General features: G+C 45.8%; 1 protein-coding gene and 1 long non-coding RNA gene across 2 annotated transcripts in view; one reads left to right on the plus strand and one right to left on the minus strand.

Moving 5' to 3' along the window:
• frmd4a (FERM domain containing 4A) overlaps window positions 1–17,948 on the minus strand; it is an 85,374-nt gene extending 67,426 nt beyond the window's left edge. The window contains exon 1 of the mRNA XM_037106832.1: window positions 17,497–17,948. Within this exon, the coding sequence (XP_036962727.1) occupies window positions 17,497–17,529 (33 nt within the window). The 5' untranslated portion in view covers window positions 17,530–17,948. The remainder of the gene's footprint in view (window positions 1–17,496) is intronic.
• LOC119024262 lies at window positions 9,395–12,687 on the plus strand. The gene is made up of 3 exons (XR_005076432.1): window positions 9,395–11,397; window positions 11,587–11,714; window positions 12,495–12,687. It is a non-coding gene; the product is annotated as an uncharacterized LOC119024262 (long non-coding RNA).
• Window positions 17,949–18,293: the final 345 nt, after the last annotated feature.

Genomic DNA, 18,293 nt, shown 5'->3' on the forward strand with positions numbered 1-18,293 from the left:
CCAGTTCTTCAACTGATCACGCCATGACAGCTTCTAAAAGTCCAGCCTAATTTGTCCACGTTCTCCTTTCTCTCCCAATCAAACACGGCTTCTCAAACGACCAGCCGTAGTCTACAAAAAAAACAAAAAAAACAAAACAAAACACGCCTATCTCCTGTAAACTTGGCTCTGAAATCCGTCTGGATTCTGATTATAGCTCCAAATGTTTCCAGAAAAAGAGTCTGGGTCTCCCATCAAAGAGCTTCAGTCGCTCCTTTGAGCAACCTATGGCTTCTGAAGAGGGTTTGTGACAGACTTCAGCCTTGTAGTCCCCTCCTCAGGTCTGAGTTATGATCCATGGGTGAGATGAAGACACTGACAACTCCCTGGCAGAGGGAGGGCAGAGGGTGGGTCTCGCTGTTTTTGGGATGTGTGGAGGAGGAAGAGGAGGAGGAGGAAGCATGAGGCTTGATGAGGAGCTAATGGTCGGAGAAGCGACTGCTCTGTGATGAAGTCATACAGCTGTTTAATTTTTTTTCATATCATTATAGCTCATTCTCTGAGTTATTTGACCAGGATATCTCCTCCCTCTTTTTCCCTTCACCCTCTCTCTTCCTCTTTTTCTCTCTGCCCTTTCAGGTCTCTGTCCACAGTGGACGTCTTTGTGTGGAGGGAGAGCCCGGGGGCAGCTGATGCCCAGTTCTGGGTGCTCTTGGCCGGGGTCATCCTCTCTCACACTGGGCCTCTCATCAATGGGCCATTGTAGGGTCCTCATTAAGGACTGGCCCTGGATGTTGAGGCTCCAATAGACACACAGGGGGGAAAACAACAGCGATATGGCCGGGCTCTATGACTGGAAGCTTATGTAATAATGACGGGGAGGAGGGGGTTGGGTGGGGGTTGCAGAGGACAGGGCATGTGGGGTAGAGGGCTGATGGGGAAGGAGAGGGTTGGAGGGGAGATGTGGGTGCATAGCAGAGGGGCGACTCATGGAGGGAGGAAGGAAAGTAGAAGAAAAGAAGGGAAGCAGGGGGATGAAGGATGTTGGTGGGTTCTCTCCGTGGTGAGGGGTTGTTTTTGTTTTCGCTGATGGAATGCACCCCCCCTCGTACTCGCTCAGTTAACCAGACGTACAGAAAGAAAGACACAGAGACACTGAGTCAGACAGTCAGGGGTAAAGAGGAAAGTGAGTTTAGCTGGGCTGTACCAACAAACAGGATGCAACACGGCAATGAGCTGGAAGGAGTGTGACAAAATCTATGTTTACATGCAGGCAGGAAACCTTGTTATTTGGAATCAACCAGCGTATATTGCAGATTCAACTGGTCAGTGATAAGATGTCTTTATCAAATCATTTATTTATGTATTTTCGCTGGCAGTGCCAACGTGTTCTCATCCCCAGTCGTCAAACACAAATGACCTCAGTGTCTCATAAAGATGCACAGTAGCTTTTGGTTTTGTGGCCAACAGGTTAGGCCATCCACATGGTTAAGGCAAAAAAAACTATATGGTCAGGTTGAGGAAAAGATCTAGACATGGGATGCAAACCTCAGTCTCCTGGGTGAAGGTCCTGTGTACGACCCACCACTCAGCCCATGTGCCTCTTGGTACTCCCTATACTACACTGGGTGGAGAAGTTGCTGTGATAGTCTCACATTGCTGTTCAGAAACTCAACCATCTAACCAGACCTCTTCCTTTCTCTCGATGGAAACCCCTTCACTGTTTTTCGCGTTCAATCTCTCCCCTCTTGCTTCATTTCTCTCTCTCAGCCCTTCTGTGTCTAAGAGTCATCCCTCTGAATCTTATCTCTGCCTCCTGTCCTCCTTCTGTCCTCTTCCTAAGTCACACAGACCCTGAGTACCAATGACCTTTTACCCCTTTGACCTCTCTGGGGTGTGAGCATCAGCCACTCATCAGTCCTCACATCAGCTCTGGTCAGGAGCACCGGAGTGTGACAGAGTCTAATGCACAGCCGCGATTCTGTGCTAACACACACACACACACATATGAACCATAACACACATCACTGGGTGTTAAAGACAGAGTGCACAGATCTGTCAGTCCTTTGTTGCCCTCAGGAGGCTTCCTTGTCTTCTTGAGGTTGCTCCTAATGCTGCCTGCTGTGAATATGTAACACTCCACCATCAATAACTCAGAAATATCCTCCTAATTCTCATCTGCATGCCGCTCATGCATTATAAATTCCCTCCAGCACGGTGAAGATGGACAGTATATGGCCATTAAGACTTGTGAAGCAGGTGGCACGTGGAGACTGAAAGCAGCGAAGAGTGTCGGGAGCAGCAGGTAGCCTATCTCGAGCAGCATTCGTCATTAGTGAGGAGCTTAGCCCCCGACAGAGAGGAAGCACAGGACAGCATGTCCAACTGTGACTCTGTGGCACGGCTAGGGTTAACTTAAAACCAAGATTTCTGTGTATAATCCAACGTGCGTGTGACAAAGGGTAGTGAAATGAATCTCAGATGCAATGTTTATGACAGACATCTCACAGAGAGCTGAATATCACCTCACCTCCCTGCATTATTCACACAGTCGCTAACGACACATTATGTTCCGTCCTGCACACACGAGGTACACTCACATGTACTTAGAAATGCACATATACAAACATATTACTGTGTGATTTACACAAAAGAGCGTGTTTGAACGGCCATGCTACTGTTTTCTTCACCGATGATGGTGGAATTCCTTTGTCGCTGCCTCGTGAACATCATTGTGCACACACACAATAGCTATGAGATAGATTTATAGATACATATGAAAAAAAAGCATAATGAAATGTTAGAGAATACAAATACTGAATACCAAATGATTTACATCAACATGACCACAGGCTGACTGCATTAACCTATGTTAGCTAGAAAATCTTCACTACATAATATAATACCTTGACATGAAACGAACTGAAGAAGTCGGAGGAGTTTTTCCATCTCGCTCCTTCGCCGTTTTCCTCGTGGAAGTTGACCGCCTCAGTAATCCAGTAAGCAGGAAGAACACTACAGTGCTGGTTTTGGCAGCAGCTCAGGCCGTGCATCACAAAACCGGCCCTGACAAGCCTCTGTGATTCTGATTCATTGTAAAAAGCTTGCTGCGGTGGATTTGGTCTTTACAGAGCACAGAGAGTGTGTCTGTGTGGATGTGATTGATCGCGATGTCCACCTGGTGTGCAAAAATAGGGGTATGTGCTAATCAAACTCTGGGCAAGTGTCCAAGTGGTTTGAGGTTTGTACGCTCACAGTCACAGACTCAAAAATAGTATCTATACCAGACACGTTGATAAAGCCTCTTAAGCACCTGTTTGCAGCCAACTGTCTAAAGGGTTTACTGCCACTCTCTGAGATGAACGCTGGGTGGGTAGGTGTTAAAGTCGGCAAGCATGCAGAGGAAGCAACACACTGCACCTCGTCTGCTGGTGTGTCCGAACAAATAACCCTAAAATCATTTTATTGACTCACTGTATGCCATACTGTAAGTTATTTTCCTTTGCTGCAGGTTCTACATGGTTATTAGGAGCATTAAAGGTGACATAATATGTTCATTTTCAGGTTCACAGTTTTATTTTACCCTCTCTCCTCTGATTGGTCAGCTCACACATGCCTGACCCAGCACCGCTAACACCAACAGAGCAGCTGTGCTAAATCAATTCTTATGTTCAAATCCAGACGCGAGGCATTCATTATGCAAACGTGTGACTCTTTGAAGTAGTGTGATGTCACAGAATTAAAGGCGAGACAATTGACACAGTGTTTCAGTAACATGCACAAGAACACATAAAACAATGAAGGAAACGAACAAAAGTGTAACATAATCGCATAACAGGTCTCCTTCAACATGTCCAATTACAATGTCAGTCTGTTTCTGTCCTCGGTATTGCTTGCTCTGTCTTTCTCTGTTTTTTCCTCCCCGTTTGTTTATTGGTTTTTGCCAGCCTCGAGTGATGAAGGACGATGAGTGCAGATGAAAGGGATTCTGCCAAGTCATTCCTCTGCAGCGCTGTTAGTAATCTGAATTTTGCTGCGTCACTCCGCACCCCAAATCTGTCATTCCACATTACAGTGAATGGCTCTCTGTTATGTCTCTGGGTGCAGACGTGTGTGTGTGTGTGTGTGTGTGTGTGTGCACAGAGGGCCTGTGAGGACGGAGGCAGGTGCGTTCTACTATCTTATGTCATTCTTGCTGCAGTGAAAGTCACCTTGGACTTCAGTCAGACCCATCCATACTCATGTGGAAAACAAGCAGAATGCCTGATATGCACGGAGGATCAAAAGGCCTTCATGAAACACACAACTTTCCGCACCTTTTCTATCTCGGATGGAGCCTCCGCTTCTGTCTTGTCCTACATACAAGCCTCCCACACCAGAGTGAGTGTGTGTCTGAGAGGCACTGAGCAGACAGAATGCGACAGAGGCATATTTTAGAGGCTGGTTGTATGAAGGCGCTGGATTGAGTCACGCTCCAGCATTTTCTGCCCCAGTAAACTTAGCCCACTTTACCCAGTGCCGAGGAGGCTTCCCAGCCTACGCCGTGCACAGAAATAGACACAGCTAGACGCACACATACCCACGACGCCTTTAAGTGAGCAAGAAAACATTGTTTCCCTAACACTGATTTAACAATTAACACTCTGCTAAGCAGGCAAGCCCGTCTGCCGGCATGTCTGCACGACTTTTTATGAATTACTCTAGCGTGCAAGCAGCACACTCACATCTACTTAGGATCAAGCGATCCACGTGAGCCCCCATCCCCAAAGTCCACACACGATTAGAAATGTGATTTGTAGCAGCGTGAGCGTTAAATGTTTGATGATACGGCTACATATTTAATCTTTACAGGCCGGATCATGAGGGGGAAATGGGTTATACATGATCATACTCCCCGGGGAAAACACCGGGATACTTGAAAAAGGGGAAAACATGGGTTAACACAGTTTAGTGTGTGTATGTGTGTGTGTGTGTGTGTGTGTGTGTGTGTGTGTGTGTGTGTGTGTGTGTGTGTGCTTAAAACAATGTGGACACAGAATTTGCAATGGACCACTGTCCTATATTTTGAATATTTACCACACATATGACTGGCTGCCTGCAGCCAGAGTTAGAGGAGCATCATCTGCAAAAAGAGGATTCAAGGCTTTTGAATCAATGTCCTGTTTTAAGAGGGGATATTCATTAACGATTTATCTGGTTTATTTTTCCAATTAATCAATGGCTAATTTAGTCCGTAAAAAGGAACGTGGTTTGTATCATCTTGTATCGCAAATTTTGGCCGAAACTGCATAATTACAATCTCACATGACGCACAGGGGCCCCAAAACACTATCTCCATGAGTTTGTGTTGTGAAAGAAGCGGCTGTAAAAAAGTCTAGAAGATTAAATCATTTTACCCCTTTCAGGTCAGCTGGGGATCAATCAGACGCTGTCCAGATCAGCCAGCAGAAGTCTCTAATGCACACGCTAATAGTTAATAAGTATTAAGTAATCTTATACCTTGGAAATCGAGCTTTTTTGCCTTCATGTGCAGCTGGCCCACCTCCGATGCTATATCTATATTTCCCTTGTTAGATCCATAGTTGTGCTGCCGTGTCTCTGCAGTAGCCCAGAAAGGACAAACCAAACACTGGGTTTGGAGAGTTTTGTGTGTTTTTTGGGTTATTCCTTTGGCTGCTGTCTGCAACCTGTAGATGCCACCTAGTCCTACTTACTGGACCTTCAAAATATCCAAAACAGTTTCCCACGGACCAAGGTTGTCATGTAATTTCATATTTTATTGGTACAACAATCCCAAACTAACTATATTCTAACTCCAATAAAATAAGAAACGAAAAACAGAATATTCCCACATTTGAGAAGCCGTCATCAGTGAATGTATTTACGGGTGAATGTCAAAATGTTCAATTAATTTACTGCTGACTGAAGAGTCGATTACTTGACTAATCATTTTGACACTGAGGCCAACTACTGAAAACCCATAAACTAATGTAAGTTTCCCTGTCTTCCTCACACTCAGGCCAAATAATCCTCGTTCCTCAGACTTTTGCTGTGGAAGACTCATTTGTCTACATGCAGGATGCAGCTGTGCTTATAACCCTCGTAAACCTCTCATCCCCTCGTAACTACGCGACTCTCCGCCTTTATAGACAATGAATCATATGATCCCTCTGGCATGCGAACCACAAACTAACAAAGTATGTGCACAAACAACCGCAGCGTATAAATGGGATGCACCTGTGCATACTGTTCTACACACTCCCTCATGCACACACTAATACTTGCATTTCCTTCTTCTAATGAGCCAACATGACCTTCTCATTCTGTAGCCCACAACACTCATGCATGCTTTCTCCCAGTGGTGCAGTAACCCAAGCCAGACTGTGCCTGCTCCACCTCTTGCTGCAGGCATGGGACTAAGCAGCTTGTTACTGTACAGATGGGCCCCGCACCTCTGACAGGTGCACCGGCTCCTCCCCTGCCACGCAAACCAATGCCTAATGCTGGCCAAATGACTCAGGCAGACTGTCTTTGTTAATGCACGGAGGAGGAGGAGGAGGAGGAGGAGGAGGAGGAGGAGAGCCCCTGGGCCTCAGGGAAAGAGGGACGTAATTTGAGGAGATCGTCTTCACCTGCTGACACCACTGCAGGCCGTCCCTCTCATCTTGTGAATGTATAACATGGAATCGAGGCTGTGTAGTTTGTGTCTGTTTGATTTTACATTTACTAATTTAAGATATTGATTATCTCATGTCTAAAATGGATGGTGTGGAGGACGGATCCAAAGAGAGAGAGAGACGACTGACAGAAGGGGGGCAGACCGACCCCCTGGGGCCACGGCCGCCACTGGAGACAGACCAGTCACCTCCCACCCTTCTCTCGCCTTTGTCCTTGTTCCCCTCTCTCACCTCAGTCAGAAGAAAGATGTGCTCTGACAGACAGGGTTTTATCAGTCCCAGGTTTCCCTCCAAGCCAAGGTTCTGTCGCTCGGTATTTGCCGCTTATTTACATTCAGCTCCCTTTATTGCCATGGGAACAGAGGCGCTGCTGAAGCTACGAAAGACAAGGGAGGCAGGAAAGAGCTGAAGATTGGACAAAATGAAGGGCTGGTGGAAGAGAAGGAGGATTTAGTTGGGGAGGTATTGGGGGGGTTAAATCCAATCTAATTGCCCCTCCAGTAGACAGCAGGGGTAATGGGACGGCCACTCGGTCACTGACAAAACTCATAATTATTAATAAAGTGCAGCCTTTAACATATGCTTCCCTCCTTCAATCTCTTTTTCCCCTCACTGTCGCCCCATCGTCATTTTTTTTTCTCTTGTTTTCACTCCCTGCTCTTTGTCTTTGTCCCCCACATTCTCTCCTTCTTGGACAGCCGGAGGAGCAGGATGAGGTCATTAATTATACACATAACAGTTTTCTGGTCACCACACACACACACACACACACACACACACACACACACACACACACACACACACACACACACACACACACACACACACACACACTCTCTCTCTCTCCTTCTTTCCCACCTGGTCCCCTCCACAAGCCCCCGTGTCTCTGGGAGAGCTGTGGTGACGGATGAGAGGAGCTACACAGTTGTCTAATATATCTCAGTGTTTATTGGGGCCAAACGGCCAGAGCTCACACACAGCAGCACAACAGCAGACCGATGCTCATTAGAGCCGAGGGTCTCCGCTTATTGGCTCCATACATCAGACAGGACATGGCCAGCCGAGGAAGAGGCAGGTTGCTTCTGACAGCCGCGAGTCTTAAGCAATACCTGGAGTTTTTTGTTTTCCATCAGTGCTGACTTTCTCAATGCTCACTCACTGCTGAGAAAAGATTCTTGCAGCCTGCTCTTTACTGAAGCAGCTACAGTAAAAACTAAGGATAGTAGTTGGAACATTGGACCAAGATGACCTGCTCCTCTTCCTCTAATGAAACACGACTGGACTTTGTGGTGCTGAGGCTCATGATTTTGGGAAGCCTTTGGGCTAGGGAATCCCATCACACAGCACACTCTGGTGGTCAGATAGCGAAACACAACATACACTGATTTAAAGGTTAAGGGTGGATGAAATGACAGAAACATCAAAAAAATGACTTTGGACAGTTTAGAACACAGTTGTAAGATTTCCAAGGAAGTCAGATGACACCTGATTACGTTTGCAGTGATACAGTGACAGTCTCTTAAAATGTCCAGTGGCAAAATCAGAAAGTTGATAAACAGGTAGAGTGGGTAAGAGCTCTCACATAGACCAAACAGGGCAGTTGCAAAACACACGTTACCCAATAATTGAACAATACCAAGGAGGGAGTTACATTACACAGTACAAGGGTGCACTATTATTTTGAAATGCTTGTATTTAAGACCAGTATTTAATTACTACCCAACATCAAACGGCTCCTACTTCATGTCCTGTCAGACAGCATTCCATGAAATGAACGTGCTGATTGACAGAAAGCAGTCGGCGTCCTCTTTGTTATCGCTGCCAAATGTATATTTATGTGTTATTAGGCACTTCCTTAAACACACAGGTGTCTAGTGTCCAAAAAACATTCCTTTTGTGAAAAGAAAAGGCAAACTTCTTGAGATAAGTAGATAAATTATCCTGAGAACGACCTTGTGGAGAACTTGAAAACGAGAGTCAGGTTCATTTGATCACACCTGACTGACAAAGTACACAAGCCTGTTAAGTGACCTCTTGTCTAGTCCTCTCCTTATAGGCTAACTATTTAACAAAACAAAACGTAGTATAAAGTCTTTGTTGTTCCAGAGGAATCTGCATTTAATCTGGAAAAAATGCCTCCAATAATATCACTCGGTGGCTAATTTGCATTGTGGGTAATGTAGGCAGAAAGTGTTGGAAAGGAAGAACGAACGATGTGGTTGTGCTTTTTCAATTTGTTTTTAAACTGTCCATGATGAGTCCAACAGTGTTAACAGCCAGTGGGTGACATCACTGAAGGCTATTTATCAGATTACATGCAGCTTCCTCTGGGGCCACAAAGGGCTTCATACTACTGTTTCACACATGCAGTAGTACTCCCCAAGACCTTTAAACGCACTTTAATGTGTACATTAGACTTTAAATGACAAGACCTAATCTGAATGTCATCTCTTACAGAAAGACGGAATGACATTTTATGCCTACGTTAGACCAAGATCAATACGGTCTGATCAAGAAAGGGTACTGTAATGTGTTGCCACAGCTCTCGAGCACCATTTATGAACGCTGGCGTGGCCCTCCTGATCTCTGATAAGTAATAAGATGGAAACAACCTTTTGTTTTCCTTTTGATAACGGGCCGATTATGTTGTTATCTCAAGATAACGTTCCTTATTGCAAGTGAGGCGCTGACTCATAAATGCAAATGTATATTTAAAATCAAGTATGTCAGACAACTTGCAAAGGTGCATGTAGAAACGGAGTACACAGCAAATAACAACAGCTGGTGCCGAAAACCAGACACATCCACGTACAAACACCTCTAGACATGTATTAATGGCCTTAACTGCAATGGCAGATGCTCACATCTGCTCAGAATAAAACAAACACCAGCGTGTGCACACACACACAAACACACACAGGGGTGAGTTATAAATCTGACACACGTCACATTTAATTGTTCTAACAAGCAGTAATGAGAGCATTGAGGGTCAGCGAGGCACTTTGGATGATGTAAGTATTCCTCGGAGGATGGATGAGCATCAATCTGGCAACCTTGATTTCATATTTGGGTTTAATTCAGCGTAATGGCAGCTGTCTACACATGGGAGAAGGACGGTAATAGAATACCTGGCAACCACTGCACAGTGTTCATAACTAGAGCACTGGATCGGTGAGGAGAGGGATTAAACTGACAAGAAGGGTCCAAGAGAGCACTTAGTTCTGCCTACACTTTGGTGATGGAGCAGGCAAGAGTGTTAGCTTGAAATGATAGAAAAATCGAAGTTTTGATTTCCCACATCAGTTGAAACACACTACAGGAAATGACCTCTAATATGTGCTTCAAAACAGACAAACTCTTTAGAAGAAATCCCTTAGTGTTGGACTATTTCAGAAGGGCATGTTTATTAAAAGCGTGTTCCTCCCTGCTGCATTTCCCCTCTGAGAAGCAGCAATAAGATCACTAAAGCTGGATGGGATTGGTAAACCGCCTGCAGTTTCATGGACGGCTGCTTCAGAAAATCAAGAGCTGAAAATCAGGAACGGCTCCACAGAATCTCCTCCCCCTCCACGTTCAATTTGCCACTCTGAACAGATTTATTCCTCCTTGATCCTGGCAGCATCACCATTCTATCACTCCCCTTTTCATTCTGTCCTTCCTGCCTTCCTTTCCTTCTTTGCTTCCTTCCTTCCATCCATCCTTACAGCATCTTTGAACCTGCTGGCCCCAGTCTTGCATCTGGACGCCTGACAAACCAACATCAATAAGGCTGTCTGGTGGCAGCATACAGGTCCATCAGCTGGAGCTGTGCATGCAGCTTATGCAGCATGCAAATTGACCAGCGTGCCTGCATGTGTTTATGGGCATGCATTTTACGCGTGTGCATCCATATGTGTGCATGTTCAATGTCTGTTGTCTCCTTGAGCAGTTGCATCTGTAAATCATGAATTAGACATTTTCGCGCTGGAGCATAAAAACTGCGAATGTAAAATCTGTGCAGGCTACCAGCACTGACGGCCTTTTAAAAACTGAAATGACTAAACTATGAAAAAGGAAAGGAAGTAAGCTCTTCCACTGAACAAGACAAAAATGAAATATTTAGTAGGAGAAGTGTAAAACATTAGAGTCTGTCATGAAATATGTTCTGCTGGTTTTTTCTACCACTATTGCAAAGAACTGAACATTTACTCTACAAGTTCAAGCCAAAAAAATCTGTTTGAAACAAAACTTTGTATTTTTCTTTTTATATTCTTTTTGTTCTTCGTTTTTTTTTTTTCTCTCAATTTTGGAAAGGCCAATTCCCTTTGCCCTGCAGCTTTTGTTGCTACAGCAATATCTCCCTCTGTTGGCCTCAGATACACATGGATTCGCGAGTTGCTTCATTTCATCTGCCAGGAGGAGCTCACCAGGAGACAATAACACATGGAGGTCCAAGTAATCACCCCTGGATGGGCGCTCCAAGCCAACCAGCGATGGTTATTGGTGCACTTACAAAGATATGATCCTTTGTGGCTTCATACCTGCCATTTTGCCAATTACGCTCAAAGGGGCACCCAGGCCAGAAGCAAGAAACACTGCAGCCAGGGATAGAACCTGAGTCCCTGCGGTGGTGGGGGAGTGATTTTCTCTCCACACTATCTGGCGCTTCGGGCTGCATTTGTAATTGTATCGGAGCCAGTATCCCTCAGTGCATGTGAATAGGTCAAAGCTGGATCAGCAAAGTTGCTGCTGGAGATCGACTGTGAGCATAAAATGTTGAGATGTTTTATGGCGTGTTTCTCTCTTGATACGGATGTACTTAGCACCTTGGAAATTAGGTCCCACACTGCATGCTGTTCTCTCTTGTCTATAACAGCACACACCTCTCTCTCTCTCTCTCTCTCTCTCTCTCTCTCTCTCTCTCTCTCTCTCTCTCTCTCTCTGCCCTCAGGACAGTGTTGACACCAGTCCAGTTCTTGGTCAGCCAATCGAATTCGAGGAGTCCTGCCGCTGTCAGCTTCCTCTCTTATGTAAAGGGGTCACGGTTCAGAGCCCAGGGGACGACGTATAGGTACTGAGGTAGGTTGGCTTGAAAAGAGGGAGAGGAAGGGAAATGGTGGGTCTCTGGTTGGGTTGAGGTAAGTGCGTGTGACTGGAAGAGATTAGATAATAACGGGGTGAGGGGGAAACGCTTATTTCCTGTGTGAGTGTATGGGTGTGTATTTGCGCAAAATTGTCTGAGCTATGCAGATCTGCTGATAGGTTGATGTATGATACCTGTTTAATGCAGGGTCACCCTTTGTTGCAGGGGTGACATCACCAATCCTCTGCTCGTTCATCAGAGGTGTGTGTGTGTGTGTGTGTGCATGTGTGTGTGTGTGTGCGTGTGATTACATTCCAATATCAGAAAGTGTAATTGCCCTTCTGATTCTCCAAAGGCTAAAAGCAGCCTCATGGGACTAACCATTCTATGCAATTACACAGATAGAGTCAATATACATAATAGCACTGCTAGGGGCTCTTTAATCTGGAGTGCATGGTTTTAACACCGACACACAGACACAAATGTGTTTAATTGAAGTATGATGTTCCAGTTAATTTCTCATTATAAAACTTCTGTGTCTTGCTGCGTCTTCTACCTATCTTCCTGGACACTTGACTAATTTCCACTCCCATCTTTCAATTGGCTTTCTGGGAAATAATTTTAAAAAGTGCCTGCAGACTGATGGCAGCCAATGAAGTGGAAAATCTGCACCCTGTGTTTCCATGACAACACCTAACATTAAGTGCATCACCAGGTTTGCTTCTCTGGTTGCTCAATTGCGCTCTGATTGATCTCATCTTTCGGGCCTCTTCAAGGGGACAAGAGCACGTTTGACATGCTTGACGCGGCAGGGCACGCCGACACGGGCGGACACACACACACACGCCAACGCACACTCGTGATCAGAGATGGCGTATGGTCGACATGCAGCGCCACGTCTTCAAACGGGGGAGAGTGGAGATGTGCGGCAGAGGGAGAGGGAGCTTCAAACGGGGAGCTGTGGGAGGATCTCTCCCTCTCTACATGACAACCTACTGATCTTATCTTACACAGTAAAGCTACAATTCTGCCTCCCTTTATCTTTGTCTGCCTCGCTGTATGTCATCAATGCATCCGTGTCCCAACGGACGTGTGATACTTATGTCAGGATCAACATTATCCTTGTACTGTGTGAAGACGTCAGAAGCCAATAAAGCGAATATAATCACTGTCATTTTTTAAAATCAATTTCACTTGATGATGAATATATCAAGAATGTTGATCAAGTGCAAAGATATAAAAAAAAACATCATCTCCACTTACATACATATTGACTTACTTTGCAACCTACAATCTATTGCTGCACTGTTCCTAATAGAGACTACTCTTGATAGCACACGTGGTGGGCTTAGATGACAGCTGGGAGATTGGGCTCTACAGCCAATGTATGTGTGTGTGTGCGTTTGTTTGCATGTCCCCCATGTGGTTCCGGCCACCAGACATTCCCCCCCTTTTACTGTTTACTTTGGCCTTTAAATGCTGCCAGCCAACCTGCTGTGCATTGAATGCGTGTGCTTTGTGTGTGTATCTCTGTGTGTGTGCGAGTGGGTTGCCAATGGCAGCCCCACCTTGTGCTGCAAATCCAAACCCCACCAGCCCTTCCTTTCTCTCCTAATTATTTTCATCCAAGCAGCGAGGCGGTCGGCTTCAGGGATGTGGGTCTGGTCAGTTCCCTTTTGGCTGCCTCGTCCTCTCCTCCGTGCCACCCTGACCTTAACCATCCTGACGGCTGCCTGCCCACTAATGAGCCAGGTGGATGGATGGTTGGGGAGAGCAAGAACTGAAGAGGTGGGGTAGAGGGGGGGAACATTTGGTAGTCAGGGCTTGCTGGGATTTTGGGGGAGGGGAGAACGATGAGTCAGGCTGATGTCAAGTCGGTGTGTTTGTGATGACTGCATGTAAGAGATGCATCCAAAGTAATGTGTGTGTGTGTGTGTGTGTGTGTGTGAAATGACCATTCCTTAATAAAATAAATATGTATTTGTGGGTGAGTGTGCATGTACGTCCAAGCCCTCGGCCATTTCGGTAATGGCTCCATCTGTCGTGAGCAGCTGGACACGCACACACACACACACACACACACACACACACACACACACACACACACACACAAGCATGTGCATACGCATGACCTGAAGAGGAAAGAGGCTTGAGACGAGAGAGGCGGTGACACTCAGCCGAAAAAAGAGAGTGAGCCGGCAGTGGATAAACGACGGGAGTGAGAGAGTGACGGAGAGAGGAAGAGCAGAGGAGTCTCCTTGATTGGACTGATAGAGCATTGACAGGGTTAATCTCTTGATAACTACTCCCTATTGATCCACTCACACAGGAGGAGCTGACTGGAGAGCTGATACACACACACACACACACACACACACACACACACACACACACACACACACACACACACACACACACACATACAGACAGACACACACTCATTCAACATACAACAGCACACATGTTCTCGCGAGGAAGACTTCTATGAAGCTGGAGCTCCTTGTTCTACTGACCTATATGCATATATTAGGTACAACTGGGGATACCGACGGGGAACTTGATCTCTCTCTTTTAGATTCTGAGAATGAGTCTTTCAGTTCGTCTCTGACACAAAAAGACAGTTAAGCAGGGAAGAGGTGTGGAGATGGTGTGCAATAATGTCCATGAGAATCAGCAGCATCCGCACTGAAATAACCGCCAATCTATAACATCACATTACAAAGGCATAAAGACAGTCGACATAATCATGACGACTGTGCGTGAGCAAACTTTATGGACACTGAAGATAACAAATTGGCTACTTCTTTCAGATTCCCTCAGGATTACTTAGCTCACTGTTCTCTGCGAGCTCTGTGTGTTTGTGTTGACCTGCTTTTCCCGTCGTATGCAACTACACACAAAGGCAACACAGCCGCACAGCTCGCTGATGCTTATTTTATTTCATTTTCCTGCTTCACTGCCCATTACTGTCATCCTAAATAAAGAAACACAGAGGACGAGTGATGCAGAGTGCATAGGGGGGAAAAATAAGTGAAAACGCGCAGTAGTGAGGCAGAGGAAAGGGAAAAGATATACAGAGTACAACTATCCTAAAGTCCACTAGATCGCCTTCGCAGCCATCTCAGCAAAATTTTACCATTTTTGTGAGCTGAGGATTAAGTGTATTTCTGCTTTTACAGGCTATTGCTATTCCCCAAGTGTTATCTTGAGGTTGAGGTCACCTTTTGTGTATCCTCGTAGCGAGACTTAGAGGCATTCTGCCCTGCAAAGACAAGACGAAACTGATTTTTTCCCTCTTCTTTTTTGTCTGAATTGGGTTTGGACTTCTAAAGTAAAAAAAGCTGTTAATGGGGGTACTGCCACCACTTGTATATGATGGCAGAGAACAAACTTTGACGTGATTTTTCTCAGATTTACTACAGATGCTGCTCTGTTTCCACTGAGAAACGAGGCATTGCTCTCTTCCACTGTGAAAACACAAACATTTTGTATATCAGAGGTTTGTTCCCCTCTTTACTTTTCCCATCGCGGCTGCTGTTTACAAGTAAACTGAAAGATAGGACAGGATAAAAAAATTCACAAATCAAAGTGGCTGTTTTCACTACATTCCTCTGAGGGCGAGAAAAGGCGTGTTAAAGCGAGATTATGCAGTGTAAACTTTGAGAGACTCCTGTTCTGGCTCATTATGGTGTGATTCATTCACGTAAATCTACTAAAGCGACTTTGATGCCCAAAAGTGGGATACACGGATCGACCGTGGGGCATGTGAGGCTCAATGTGGCTGATGAAGATAAATGCAAAAGTCATTTAGTTGTTGAAAGTAATTGCCACAGCTCATGGGCAAATCTGTCCAGGGTGGCAGACAGCACAGATATAGCAGGCTTGACTCCACGCCACATCTTTGAAGCCAAGTCTATCTCCAAACAGCCCGCTAACGCTCGTCTTTGGATTAGATCATGGGCCGATCTGCGAATACCAATTACGCCGCTCGTGGTAACTGCCAAAGACGCAGTGAGGGGCAGACAGACAGACAGACAGGCAGGCAGGTGGGCAGACAAACGGGCACAGGGAAGCGAGAAAGAGACAGACACACTCTTGGCTTTAATGCGAAGAGGAGTGTGTGTCGCACATCCTGCACAGCAGAAAGAAAAGAAGAAAAAAAAAGGGACCAAAAGCACGATGAAATAAAGGAAAGAAGAAGGGCGAGTTGTAAAGGTGAGGGAGGAGAGGTGAGCAGATGTGGGTACTCATGTGTGACAACACCATCAGGTCATCCCAGTGGCTTAACCCTTTCAGCATCCTCACAAGTGGAGGCTTGTGTGGGAGCAGCTATATGGTTCTGAGCTAATCCTATATGTTGAAAATATGATCAAACACACCATTAAAATATATGCAAATTGCCACATGTATACTTGGTGGCGGATGCATCCAGAATTTATTTTTTGGTTGTACAGGTCTGTACCAGTGGTGATAAAATACAGAGAGGGGGAAGGGAGGGTTGTTAAATCACCTCCGTCCTCTCAGGGAGAAGTAGCTCTTATGAAAATGTCACATGTGAAAACCACAGTTTCACACGTGAACTGCATTTCTTCACGTGTGGTTGGCGATTTCACATGCAAACAACCATTTTAATGTGTGAAAAGAAGGTAACGTTACACGCAAACTGGAAATTTTCACAAAAAAAACGCCTTTTCACATATGAATCACCTGCATTCTTGCACAATTCATATTTTCTCACATGTGAAAACAGGCTCTGACTAAAGAAATGCTGAAAGAATATTACTAATAAAGAACATGTCATGTCAAATTAGGTCTACATTTCACAGCTGATAAAAAGTTAGAGAAAGAAACTGAAAATCGCTCTGCTCTCCTTCCAAAAGTGCAATCACGCCTTCATAAATATTAATAGCACAATCACAGCTTCCACTGTATATTCCAGTGCCGAGCTAACTCTCCCTCTCTTACACATTAAACTCACTGACTCTCGCTGTAATATATCTCATATCCCAGCTGGAACAAACGGGTTTTCATCTCAGATCTCAACTGGGAGGCAGACACCTCTCGGAGTCCATTACTATCCACAGAATAGTGCTGGATGTCACATGCAGGCACATGGATACGGACAAATAACCAAGTGTGATCTGACAGACACACACACACACACACACACACACACACACACACACACACACACACACATCATTTTCTTCTTTCATTAGGCTTTTCTCGATGGAACGGACACAGACATCTACTGTCACACAGATGGCCTGAGCACAGCGCACTTTGAGACATTAACCTAAAAGCTCCCGTGCTGAACAGAAGCGCCCCTATCTTACACAGAAGGTCATGTATAACAAGAACAATAGTGAATTGTCACTTTCAGATATTCACCCAATTCACTGTACAAACTGAAGCCGGTTCCTTCCTCGCACATCCTCCTTTTCTCTATCCTAAATCAAAAAGGCCAGTGATTTGTACCGATGGGAGATAGGCACCACTCTGAAACACTGAGTCATTCTTTCAAAGCGACCCCTTGTTAATCTATGCACACACACGCACACACAAATGCACAAGCACACACACACATTGCATGCAAACTCAGAAGTGCATTTCAGTTTTTCTGCACTGCCTAAACGTTTTTATACACTCGCAGCACAGACTGACTCATTTCTGCAGCCCGGCAGCGTGCAAGACATGCCATCTCCCTAAATGCCCCGATGGATTCCTGTGGAGGAAACAGTAGTTGGGGTGCTCTGAAAATCCCACATGGTAACCTACCCGCGTCCTCATTGGAGACAGCAGTCCCTCCATGGCTGATTCGCTCGGTTCCGGTGGGCTCGGGTCTTCCTCAGCTGTGTCACTGTATTATCCCAGTCCGTGAATAGATCCTGTTAGAAACGCTGTCTCATCCTCAGAGCGAACATCTCTACAACGCAGCTCCCTACCCACCCAGAGAGCCCGGCGCACTGACAGCCACACAGAGACAGTCTGTGTGTGTGTGTGTGTGTGTGTGTGTGTGTGTGTGTGTGTGTATACAGCCACACACACACACACAGTGGGGAGCAGGAGGAGAGAGGGCAGTGCCAAACTCCCAGCGCTTCTTCTCCTTCCGCTGCCGACCTGTCAGTTGGTGTGTGATCTTCCCCTACAAAGCGCTGTGGTATTAATGTGCAATGTCCATAGAAGCTCTCCCTCTCTCTCTTTCTCTCCCTCTCTCTGTCTCCTTGGCTTCTCCCTCTCTCTCTCTCTCTCTCTCTCTACCTCCGCCTGTCCCCTTCTCTCTCACTCTCCCCTCACTGCCTCCAGCTACATTTGTTCCCTTCAATGTGGCAAATGATTGCAGGTCTTTTTTTTTTTTCTTTTCATGGTACAGCTCTCCTGCGAGTGCTCTCCCTCTGCTCACACTCTCCTCCTTGCTCCCTCTCTCCCTCTGCCCCTTCTCACCCTCTCAACTTCCCACAATGCCTTTCTTTTTTCTGTCCTCCTGCTCACTGTCAACTCCCTGTTCCCGCCCAAGCCCCAATCCGAAAGGGGGGTGGGGGCGGCAGGGGGGGTCAAACAAAATGTACATTTAT

Source organism: Acanthopagrus latus, chromosome 8 (assembly GCF_904848185.1).
Source record: "Acanthopagrus latus isolate v.2019 chromosome 8, fAcaLat1.1, whole genome shotgun sequence".
Taxonomy (NCBI): Eukaryota; Metazoa; Chordata; class Actinopteri; order Spariformes; family Sparidae; genus Acanthopagrus; species Acanthopagrus latus.